The sequence below is a fragment of the Rutilus rutilus genome (assembly GCF_951802725.1).
Source record: "Rutilus rutilus genome assembly, chromosome: 2".
Taxonomy (NCBI): Eukaryota; Metazoa; Chordata; class Actinopteri; order Cypriniformes; family Leuciscidae; genus Rutilus; species Rutilus rutilus.
In genome coordinates this window covers 58,150,075-58,162,269 of record NC_140210.1, presented here as the reverse complement: position 1 = coordinate 58,162,269, position 12,195 = coordinate 58,150,075, and the positions used below count along the sequence as shown (strand labels likewise).

Sequence of the window (12,195 nt, the reverse complement as noted above, 5' to 3'; positions counted from 1 at the left end):
CTTGAATATTCTTGGAACATGACCTAAGGATAAAGACGAGTTAATAATATTGAGAAGAGGCTCTTCCACTACAGGTAACACTTGTTTCAGTAGTTTAGTTGGTATTGGATCTAATAAACACGTTGTTGGTTTAGATGCAATGATAAGTTTATTTAACTCTTCCTGTCCTATAGTTGCAAAGCGCTGTAATTGTTCTTGCGGGGTGATAATTGAGGCTGAATCATAAGACACCATTAAAGATTGTACATTTACAATTGTGTTTCTGATGCTTTCTATTTTCTCAGTGAAGAAATTCATAAAATCATTACTACTACACTGTGACAGAATATTTTGCTCCGGTAACGTCTGTTTATTTGTTAGTCTAGCGACGGTGTTAAATAAAAACCTTGGATTGTTTTGGTTGTTTTCTATTAGTTTGCGGAGATGCTCAGCCCTGGCTGCTTTTAGGGCCTTTTTATAACGTGACATACTGTCTTTCCATGCGATTCTAAAGACCTCTAGATTAGTTTGTTTCCATTTACGCTCTAAATTACGAGTTTCTCTCTTTAGAACATGCGTAACACTGTTGTACCATGGTGCTTTAGTTTTCTCTCTAACCTTTTTTAATCTAATTGGTGCAACGATGTCTAATGTACTAGAGAAAATGGTGCTCATAGTGCTAGTCATTTCCTCTAGTTCATCTGTTTGTTTGGGTTCACTGAGCAGCTGAGACAGATCAGGTAAGCTATTTGAGAAATGATCTGTAGTTGTTGGAAGGATTGTTCTGCCTGGTCGATAACGCGGCGCAACATGACAAATTTCAGCGGTACGTAGTATGCAAGTGACCATGTAATGGTCAGTGACTTCATCACTTTGCGGTATAATATCTATATCGGTTGGATCGGCTCCATGTGATATAATTAAATCTAGCGTATGATTAAGACGATGAGTGGGACCAGTTACGTTTTGCTTGACCCCAAAGGAGTTTAATAAATCTGTAAACGCAGCCCCTAAAGCATCATTTGAATTATCTACGTGTATGTTAAAATCTTAATCCCCCCTCCTTCCCAAAGACTTGATCTTTTAGTAATTGTGACTGAAATGGACACCAGTCATCTTCTGCTTGATCGAGTAAGTGCAGCTTTATGGCAGCTCGGGGAGGAGTCTCATGTATGTCTGCTGGCACCTGAAATGTGATGTGCTGGACAGTGTTGGCCTGGACAAAAGGACTGCCCTGAACTTTGTATTCTGTGCAATTGAGCTAAAAGAGAAGCTGTTGTGGAAAGCAGGACACCGATGAACAGTACAGCAGAGCCCTCATTCAGTGCAAGTTCTTCATCTCGATAGAAAAGGGACTGTTGAGTGATTCGGCGAAGTTCCAAATCCTACCCTACCTCAGAGTGTTGTGAGCATAACAGATTAACTTCTACAGAAGGTTGAAAGTGAGAGACAAGAGAAACGGAAAAGGGAGGGAAAGAGTTAAAGAGTGTTATTCTTGTTAAACTCAGCTTCACCAGTAGAGGGCACCCTAAGCGTTACACTCGGCAGAGGATTGGTCGCTGACGCTAGTAAAGCCGAAATAGGTTCAGTGCTTGATGACTGACTTCAGGTTTACAATTAAAAACTGTTAGTCTAATTTAATATTAGTCAAATTGTTCATTTTTATCCAAATTATTATTATTTTTTTAATATTATGCTTTATCTAAACTCCATAGACCCCTGCCTTAAACGCTGTTGCAATTTAAACTGATTTGTCCCCCCTCAAAATTATTAAATGCTATTGTAAGACTGAAAATACTGGTTGAGGCCTTGAGACAAAGGGCCCTGCTAGCTAATTAACATTCAACCTCCCCCATACAGGAAGTGAGGTTCACTTCCTCTCAGAAACAACGAAAAACTCACACAAGAACATGGTTTAATGTGAATGTTTATCATTGACTGTTATGTTTTTGGTGTCATTTGAAATGTCTCAAAGTGAGTGGTACAGATATCTCATATCCAGATAGATAAAATAAAAGGAAGTAAGGTTTATAGAAGTTTAGAGAAAACTGGTCCAGATAATGCCACCCCCCTTTTGTTGAATAAGAAGCCATTTTGAGGGTGGTCTCCCCCTTCCCCCATGTCACCTGGTCAAGGGGATAAAGGAAGGTGTGCTCCGGCTCTCGGGGGCTTCTTGGCTGGACACGACTGGAATAGGTGGTCTTTCTCCCTCTCTCTCTCTCTCTCTCTCTCCCTTTCTCTCTGGCTCAGGTGCAAGCTGGGTAAGACTATTTGGTGTAACCAAAGTATAACCATGTACTAGATATTTGAATTGATTGTGGAATTGACCTCTGAAATATTAAATTGTAACGTGATTATTCTAACTGATTTTGACATTGTTCATTAAATGGTTAAAAGGAATAGTCAAACATTCGCTCACTTTTAGTGAGGCACAGATATTATTAAAACTTTTCATTTATGGAGTCAGATGAATTAACGAGTAAATATAAGATTAATATATTGCATCTAATCACAAAATACTTTGCCTCGAGAAAAGGACAGTAACATGTGATAACCTTGTATTGGCGAACCGGCAATTGGACTAATAAAGCGGGCCTTACACTATTACAAAATATAAACAATTACGGTAAAAAAAAAAAAGCCAACATTGGTATACAGTTGTGCTTTCTACAAAAGTAAACTAGTTCTAAAGTTGGTATAACAATTATAAGTTGAGAACTTATTTCAATATAACCCTGCAAGTAAGACTAAAATTGCAAAGTCACTATAGCAGCAACCAGATCATTGTCAAATCAGGAGCACATGCAAGAAAGGGTTTACAAAAACAATGTACTGAGGGAAGACTTTAAATTATGTCTCTAGCACATTGGGAAATAAATCAGTTCCAAGACAATGGGCCTCGATGGAAGGTAGATTTGTAGCAGTCTAGAAGTAACAGCTGTCGTCAACATAAATAAATCCAGAACAATTTCATGTTGGTAGCATTGCACAAAATGTGGTCAGACAAAAGGTCAAGGTTCAACATAATTTAATAAATATTCATGGAATCAGTCTCACTTCTCCACTAGAAACCACAGTTTGCCCAGAAGTGGTAGTGTTTAAACGAACATCCCTTCCTAAAAGTGCAAGAGAACAAACAAAGATGAACACTCCCAAAACTTTTAAAACAAGCAAAATGAATTTCAATAACAGGAAGCACTGACTTTGCCTGGAGCAATTTTGCTGACAAGAGCCAGAAGAGGGATGGCACACCTCCGTACTGCAATGGATGAAGACCTGAGGCAAGAACCAAAGCTGGCATTAGGAACCAATTGGCAGTTGACAACTGACACTGGGTACTGTACTGTTTTATGCAGAGGAGCCAGTGATGCTGGATCTACAAATGTGAACATCTTCACAACAGAGCGCTTGTAGTGGGTTGGGAACTGAAGACCAGATGATCCAGTCACTGGAACCAATGTGGTCAGGTAACGATCATCCTGGTACGGGCATCTGAAAGGCAAAGAGTAGTAGTGTGTAGTAGTGTGAGAGGACTAGGGGTTGATGTCGCCCAGCAATGTCCCAGCATCAGGACAATGTTGGGGTCGGTCCTCTCCAAAATGCGCACCTCAACATACACAGGTTCTCGCAGGACTTTTGTGACTGGATAATCAGCATCACTGTAGTAGGACGTGTATGCCTCGTCCCCTGAGTAAGAATACAGTGTTTAACTTGAAACTGCTGCAATCTGAAGTTTTAGAAAGGCTTTAGGCACACATGGGACAAACGCCTACCTTCTGCACAGCCTTTGGTGACACATTGACCATTTGCCAGTCTAAGCTCCACCCGGAGGGGTCCAGGAGCAGCTACTGGTGGAGGTGGAGGAACAGTGTTGACCTCCACAACCAGAGCTTCCACAGAAGTACCAGAGTACCTACACTAGAAGAGAAGACTGGACAACAAACAGTGAGCTTGTAGTATTTGTCAAAGATGAACATTTATGATAAAGCATACATCACTTACTCAAAATGGCTGTCCCTTGTGATGGAACCAAGTGGTCCCATACCCACTTCATACGAGGAGGTCATTCTGTTTTCATACACCACATATCCGCTGTCCTCCTGCAAATAGTAACTGTTGGCATCCAGTCCATTCCAAGCCATGCATAACAAAACCACAAGCAGCTGCTCACCACCATGCTTGTGCCGCACGCAGTGACAGGGAACTGGTATATAGCAAAGAAAGGTGTGGATCCCACAGGACTGCAAGCTGGATCATTTCCACCCAGGAGACGGACTGAATCCAGGCAGGGTAACGTCTCTAGCCACCACTACCACAAACTGACCATCTCTTATACACTGGACACTCACTGGAACAAGGAAAAAGAGAAGGTTATTGCTGAAGATCAGTTTAACATGAACACCTTTACATTGACTCAACACTCTTACCTGCCTTCCCATAATAACACTGTTGTCCATTGAAGCAGCAGTTGATAGCTTCACACTCAGCACCACTGATACCAGGTGGTCCACATTGGATCTGCTCATAATCAGCTACAGTGAATTTGTCAAGGGGCTCTGCCTGTGCCACTGGCTGCTTAGGCTGAAACTGCAGAGGAAACTGTTGACTGCTTGCTGTTGAACTGACTGAGGAAACTGCTGACTAGCTTGTTGAACTGAGTGAGGAAACGTCTCGGTTACGTATGTAACCCTCGTTCCCTGAGTAGGGAACGGAGACGTTACGTCGGATGACGACGATTGGGGTTTCGCTTAGAAGCCTATCACCTTCGAGTATATAAAACGAGCCAATGGCAATGAAATGCCATGGGTCTGCGGAATTTGCATAGCGTATCTCCGCCCACCGCAGGGGGTATATAAGGAAGTACGCTGGCAACATGCAGATATGTCTTCGCTGAGGAGTCGAGACTGGACCCAGGCGTTTTTCAGCGATACAGCGGAAGTGGCAGGAAGACGTAACGTCTCCGTTCCCTACTCAGGGAACGAGGGTTACATACGTAACCGAGACGTTCCCTTTCGTGGTCACTCCGAGTTACGTCGGATGACGACGATTGGGGTTGCAGTCTAATCACGCCACCTCGGCTGTCATCCAGTGCCCTGCGTAAGTCTGAGCTCCCTGTTGTGAGACTAGCACGAACGAAGGAGTCCTACCTAACACAGGAATACCAAGGTACACTGGGAAGCATATCTCAGGAGAAATATGCAATTACGCCCAACCATTAAGGGGGGGGGGACTTGAGAGACACATATGACCCAGAGGGATGCATATGGAGTATCACTGAGGTGTCCAGCCGCAGGTGGAATATTTAAACCCCAGGGGTGGCAAGGTGGCTTGCCAAGGGAAAGACACACGTTCAAAAGAGACTTACAGTGGAAATACACATGTGGGGGTCGCCCAGAGGGGGACCATGCACATGGAGGCACCTAGTCAAGCGCAAAAGCTGCGTTATGGCAGATTGGCATAACTCAGGCGCTGACGTCACCGGTGCTGGAGGAACTCAGAGCTTATCAGACTCACCTGAGAAGAAAATCGCACGTATCCCGTCCGTGGAGAGGAATGGCGAGCAAGCGAAGACACCTGAGCAGAATCTAGTACCGCTGGTTGAAGCGAGTACATGAGTAGAAACTGGCTCTACTCGGAGATTATAGAATCTCGCGAATGTGTTGGGTGTCGCCCAGCCTGCAGCTCTACAAATGTCTGTTAGCGAGGCACCATGCGCTAGAGCCCAAGAGGAAGCCACACTACGAGTGGAGTGGGCTTTCACACCAAGGGGGCATTGACGACCTTGCTGCTGGTATGCCAAAGCAATGGTATCCACTATCCAGTGAGATAACCTTTGCTTTGAGAGAGCCTTTCCCTTCAGCTTCCCACCATAACAGACAAAGAGCTGGTCTGAGGTCCTGAAACACTGCGTTCTGTCTACGTAAGCACGAAGGGCGCGTACTGGACAGAGCAGTGCCAAGGCTGGGTCTGCCTCCTCCAAGGGCAGCGCTTGCAGGTTCACTACCTGGTCTCGAAAGGGTGTGGTAGGAACCTTGGGCACGTATCCAGGCCGGGGTCTCAGGATCACGTGAGAGTTAGCCGGCCCGAATTCCAGGCACGCTTCGTCAACCGAAAATGCCTGCAGGTCCCCTACCCTCTTGATGGAGGCCAATGCAACCAGGAGAATCAGGAATCAGTCTCACTTCTCCACTAGAAACCACAGTTTGCCCAGAAGTGGTAGTGTTTAAACGAACATCCCTTCCTAAAAGTGCAAGAAAACAAACAAAAATGAACACTTCCACAACTTTTAAAACAAGTGTAGCCAAGTGGAATAATCATAACAGAATGGCATTTGACACAAATTGGTCATGGTCCCTTTAAGAGTTTGTGTTGCGACGCTCACTTTACGGCATTGCCTCATGCAATGTCCATTGCGCTAGTTTTGAGTGAAGAGAGAGCAGAGATTGCACGCTAGAGCTCCCGGTTTTGATCAAATACACACCTAGTTAAGGTTTGATGAGGTAAATATCCATTCTTAGACCAGTTAACAGAATGTTTGAATGTTATATTTACATATTACATATGTGTTCAATGATAAATGTTTTATAGATCGTCTTTCAAGGACGCCTGATAGTTTGTGTGCGCTGGATCTGGGTTGATCACGCGTGAGACACGTGCAAAGACTGGGTATGTGTTGTAATAAATGTTAAATGTAATGTAATGTCATGTTAAGAACAGGGGATCTTAAAAGCATTTCATGTCTGGTTAAGAGCTATTGAAACTAATTGAATGCTGTTTGAACTGTTTATTATTTCTTTATTTGTAAAGTGAATGCAGATAACTGAAGTTTAATGGTAGACTAATGTACTGGTTTTCATTTGACTATTAGCCTCTACTGTATTTCATTTCCGAAATTGTGCTAACTGTTATACAAGTACTTTGTTAGCCGAATGCATTTCATTCTTTGCATTGTATTTAATTTGATTTGACTTAAATTTGTTAACCAATTGTCTTTCATACCAAATTAGTACACCAAGAAATCAAAGACTTTATCATTTAAATTTTATTATTTTTGTTTATAAATATTTGCTCCTTTCGACCGCTGTCCTTCATAGAGGCAGCAGCCAGAATAAAGCCCCAAAAGTAATTTTTGTATCCTGTGTTGTTTCATTTAACCACTGGTTACATAAGCAAAATCAAACAATTTCAATAACAGGAAGCACTGACTTTGCCTGGAGCAACTTTGCTGACAAGAGCCAGAAGAGGGATGGCACACCTCCGTACTGCAATGGATGAAGACCTGAGACAAGAACCAAAGCTGGCATTAGGAACCAATAGACAGTTGAAAACTGACACACTGGGTACTGTACCGTTTCCTGCAGAGGAGCCAGTGATGCTGGATCTACAAATGTGAACATCTTCACAACAAAGCGCTTGTAGTGGGTTGGGAACTGAAGACCAGATGATCCAGCCACTGGAACCAATGTGGTCACTCCCAGTCTATTCAAACCTGCCCCTGTCATCAGACACCCCATCGCAGCCAGACTTCAACTATAAGTAGATCCAGGTTTTTTTATTTTTTTCAAGTGCTAGAGGGGGTGCGCTCTCCCCAGCACTAACTTCACCATGATGAGGTAGGTCTGGTGGCATGGCTGGGCCCAGGACGACCAGCTCCTCATGCTGGCTGCAGGAGGCTGGCGGGACCTAGCTCTGTTTAGGTCCGCCTATTGCACACCACCAGCGCATTGCTTTCATGTTGGGGTGTGCTCCCTTAGCCTTGCCTCAAGAGGCTAACCCACAAGGCAGTGTGGCTGTTTACCCATAGCTGGGGGAGTGGGTGACAGGCGTCAGGGCGTGTCCACACCACATCTCTGGGGCCCACTGCTGCTCCGAGATCCCCTGCAGTTTAGCCTGAGACTGCGAGGTACCCAGTTACCATGTGTGGCCGTGAGGAGGCACTGCAAGAGTCCTGGTGGTGGAGAGGCTGTTTACTGGCGGAGGAGACTTACGCACTCGGCTCCTCTTTTCACCCCCTCTTAGGGGGCTAGTCAGCGGCGGTAGTTAAAAAGCAGAAAGTTGCAAGCAGCGTGCACTAACTACAAACACCTCCACACTACTGCACTAGACACTTCACACACACCCTGTGAGAGTCACACCAGTGGGGGAACTAGTTTTATACATGGGGTGGCCAGGTGGTGGCCACTGCTACTTTTGGGGGTACACAGTACACACACACAAACACACACACACACACACAAGTGTTAAACACCAAAAAAATTTGCAGAAAACAAAGCTGAAGCACCAAGGAGATAAGATACCGTAGCGTATGTCTGTTATGAACTTCTGCGTTTATTTACAAAAAAACTCACATTTACAAAACAAATTTTTTTATTAGATATAGCAGACATCAAGCAGACATGTACTTGAAAAATGTAAACAATTTTATTGCCCATCAATATAAAATCTTATCCTAGGAAGATTTAATACAATATAATTCTTTCTTTATAATACTTTATAATTATTCTTTCTAATTATAATTATAATTAATTTTTTGTGTTCATTTTTGGGTGAACTATCCTTTTAAACTGTGGTAAATCTGGAATGTTTTAAAGCGACAGACTTAAGATTGGTCTCTTTTCAAAGACGACACTTGGCAAATCATTGCTGAAGCTAAAAAAAATAATTTAGTAACAGAAAATTATTTGTATTGTTATGAAAAAATAACAAAAAAACTCATTTTTATATGTATATGAAAAAAATCACGTTTTACTCTAAAACAGCAAGAAAATCATAATTCTAAACAAGTTTAAAAATTTGATGTTGATATCTCAAATAAATGAGCTTTCAGTGAGATGTTGTTCGGCTGCAGTACCAAACGCTTCCACTAGAGGACATTCGTCTCATTCATTTCCAATGCGCTCATTTTTGACCTTGAGGAGCACAAGTGTGAATATTTAATTCAGGACCATTTAACCTGTTCGCGTGTTCACACACAGCAAGTGCCAAAACCTTTACCAAGTTTTGTACCATTCCAATGAAGAAAAAAATTAGAAATAAACAAAACGTAAACATTTTCGGTCAAAAATGCCCGAAGAGCACCAGAGGCCGGGTTAAGTTTATTTAAAAATGACCAAATTAGAAATTTTTTATTCATTCATGTAAAGAAATTAAGACTCGAGTGTCAAATTACATATCTGCGTTTATTTGGAAATGCGTCACATTTAGGAAATAAAAGCAAGTTTCATGTCAGTAATTTTTAAGACAATCACATCCATTACAGACAAAACATCTTTGGGTCTCAGACTGTGAATATTTGAGGGAAAAGAAATCAAAGCAGTCGCTTCACAAATTGCCCTTTTATTGATATATAATCATTGCATTTATGATACTTTTGTTCGCAGTCCTTGCGAAAGGTCATGGAAAAGAGAAAATGAAGAACCAATAAAAGGAAAAGGTCATCGTTTCAACCTTCTGTTAGTCAAACATGATATATAAAAGCGTTCATGTTCAAGTAGAAATATCTAAACATCCATAAAACTGATGTACTTGAGAAGTGAAGCTGAGTAAGATTTACTCTCGGAAAACAAGTGTTCATAATTAGAGCCGTCCAGGGACATCACTAGGATTGGAAGACAGGGGGGGCTTAGCCCCCAGGGTATTTGTAACTTGCGTTTATAGAAAATCTTAGTGAATTTGAGTAAAAAACAACTATGTATATGTTTAGCTGTATTTGTCTCTTCAACCCCGTTACCATCTTCAACCCTGTTACCCTAGTCTCAACCCCGTCACACCGTCACACTACCTAACCCTAATTTAATGTTTGTTGAACTTAGTCAGAAATGTTCAGAGCAATCATAAGAATACTGATTTTAGTTCAAATTCTGAAGTTAAGCCACATCTTTGATCAAAAATGATAGGGTTGCTGTCACAAAAAGTGCCAATTTCAGGCTTTAGTATAGCATAAGTGTAAATTATGGTGCATGGTACAATTTCTGGTAAGCTACGCTTTTTTTATTATTTCAATTCAATTCAATTATTGTAATTTGATTTAATATTGACTCATTTGGATAAATATTAGGTACTCAAGATAGGCGTTAATTTTTCTCAAGAAAAGAATAACTCACCTAATGCTGTAAACATACAGAGAGCCATATCAGCTGGTAGTATTTAAGGTTAAAAATAACTCAAATTAAATAATAACAACAACTTTATTTAATGATATAAGTAAAAAATATAATAAATATGTAATATAGAACACATATTTAGCAAAATACTCTCTATAGCCCTTTTTTTCTTGCCAACTACGTGCTAGCCTATATTGTGTTCATTAAATGGCTTTCCTGAGGTAAGTGTGACATAATTGTTCTCCAGCTGTGTTATTGACCTCTTCACGCTGATAAAAAAAAACACTGATTGATCGATATTATGTATGAGGAATATACATTTCGGTAAGTTGTAGTCTACTACTGTATCTTTCAACAGTGTTCGTGTTTTTTTACTGTTAGTAGAGATGATCGGTTCACGTGCGCTAGGGATCTGTCGCGTCACATCTACAAGCGCCAAAACGGTATTTATTGTTTGAATTTCGTAATAAAATTGACAGAATCTGAGAGTTGAGATTCTTTTATATCATAAAGTAACCTGCTCTGTCTAAGTCTGTTGGTCTCCGTCACTCCGTGTCCTCTTTGCTTCGCGATTTTTCTGTGCGTGAGTAAATGTATGTGTGGCGTGAGAGCGTGTGAAAAGTGTCAATTGGCCAATAGCAGCACGACTCTTTGTACTGTCCAACTTCCGACTTTTCGGCAATTTTTTGTAGATGGATATATATCATTTGTTGCGCCTAAATATGAAAGAGGATACGGTTATTGATAAATCGAATTGTTATTGTTGTTCTTATTATCATTTAGGGGGGCTTAGGAACATTTTGGGGTACCCCATTTTGGGGTAGCCCTAAAATAGGCCTAACGACGTCCCTGGAGCTGTCTAATGAAAAGGTTAAGGCGAAACACTCGCCAGGTTCAGAGTTAAGCGTATTAACGGACACGCATCATTCCTCGTATCAACGACGAGCGTTTACTCTGTTTCCGAGATGTTTAGAGCGTTATCTGAACCCTCATCAACATGATCTGGCTTTACACGTGCTGACCGCTAGAGGAGATCATGTGATCCCCACCACAGTGTCATCATTAGGAAGCTGCACACACACACACACACACAGAGGAGGAGTGTTAAAGAGGTTCAGTCGTCTGTAAATGCCACTCTCGGTTTAAGACGCGCGTGTGAACGGACCGTACGTGCTGAATGATGTCATCCATTTAAAGTGTTGCTCGTTCTCCCAACAAGTTCCCTGAAATTCCTGAAAACAATGGAAAGGCTTATCTAAACAAATCATAATACGTCTTATTATTACTAGAACTACCATTTAAAGTGTATCAAAAATCACGTGTCAATCAAACTTTGAATTGACGCCCTTATTTGCATTAGTGTAGGTGTATTAGTGTGAGTGTGTGTCAGTGTGTGTTAGTGTGTGGTTGGTTGCTTTGCCAGTGTTTGAGTTGAAAGTGTCAGTCCAGCAGAGACGGTTCTGAAGGTCTGATGATCGTGGTGCGGTTTGGAGCCGCTGGAGCTATCCTGCGACACACACACACACACACACACACACACACACACACACACACACACACACACACACACACACACACACACACACACACACAGAGAGAGCAAACACATCTTGGTATTACTGCACTATGAAATTAGTTTGACTTTTTTCTGGATTCCGTTTTTTTTTTTTTTTTGTTTTTTTTTTTTTTTTGTTCAAGATTCAGTTTACATTGTTAAATATTAAATTTATTAAATCAGTAAGCATGTCTAATTAACTGAATTACATTTTTAAATACAATTTATTAAAACTAACTTTTTAATATAATTAAATTTTTACTTCCCTATGAAAATTAAGTTTTTTCCATTTCCATTTTTTTTCCTGGATTCCATTTTTTTTTGTTAATAAGACTATTGTTAATAGTTCAATTCAATTAAGTAAGCAAGAAACATGCCTAAAGAACTGAAATTTATAAGCTTAAAAAAAAGTGAGCTTTTTTCACGTTTTAATTTGTCTAGCTTCCATTTTAATGGTTTAATTGAATTTCAATAATTAATGAATGGAAATGTATATATATTTCAATATTCAACAACACACTGTAAAAAAAAATCCACATTTTACAGAAAATAACTGAT

At 41.0% G+C, this 12,195-nt stretch overlaps 1 protein-coding gene, 1 long non-coding RNA gene and 1 pseudogene across 3 annotated transcripts in view; all 3 read right to left on the bottom strand.

The window, feature by feature from the left end:
- Positions 1-3,018: 3,018 nt before the first annotated feature.
- LOC311279866 (zona pellucida sperm-binding protein 4-like) lies at positions 3,019-5,359 on the bottom strand (annotated as a pseudogene). Its single transcript, XR_014630266.1, has 8 exons — positions 5,345-5,359; positions 4,407-4,566; positions 4,151-4,327; positions 3,982-4,079; positions 3,753-3,910; positions 3,324-3,666; positions 3,183-3,255; positions 3,019-3,095 (listed from the first exon to the last, which is right to left on the bottom strand). The product of XR_014630266.1 is annotated as a zona pellucida sperm-binding protein 4-like (transcript).
- Positions 5,360-6,157: 798 nt separating this feature from the next.
- On the bottom strand, positions 6,158-7,444 carry LOC311286467. The gene is made up of 3 exons (XR_014626567.1): positions 7,329-7,444; positions 7,186-7,258; positions 6,158-6,220 (listed from the first exon to the last, which is right to left on the bottom strand). It is a non-coding gene; the product is annotated as an uncharacterized lncRNA (long non-coding RNA).
- Positions 7,445-10,662: 3,218 nt separating this feature from the next.
- LOC311286455 (dynamin-2-like) overlaps positions 10,663-12,195 on the bottom strand; it is a 107,111-nt gene continuing 105,578 nt past the window's right edge. Inside the window, exon 21 of the mRNA XM_084402687.1 lies at positions 10,663-11,589. Coding sequence (XP_084258813.1) covers positions 11,523-11,589 — 67 coding nt within the window. The 3' untranslated portion in view covers positions 10,663-11,522. The remainder of the gene's footprint in view (positions 11,590-12,195) is intronic.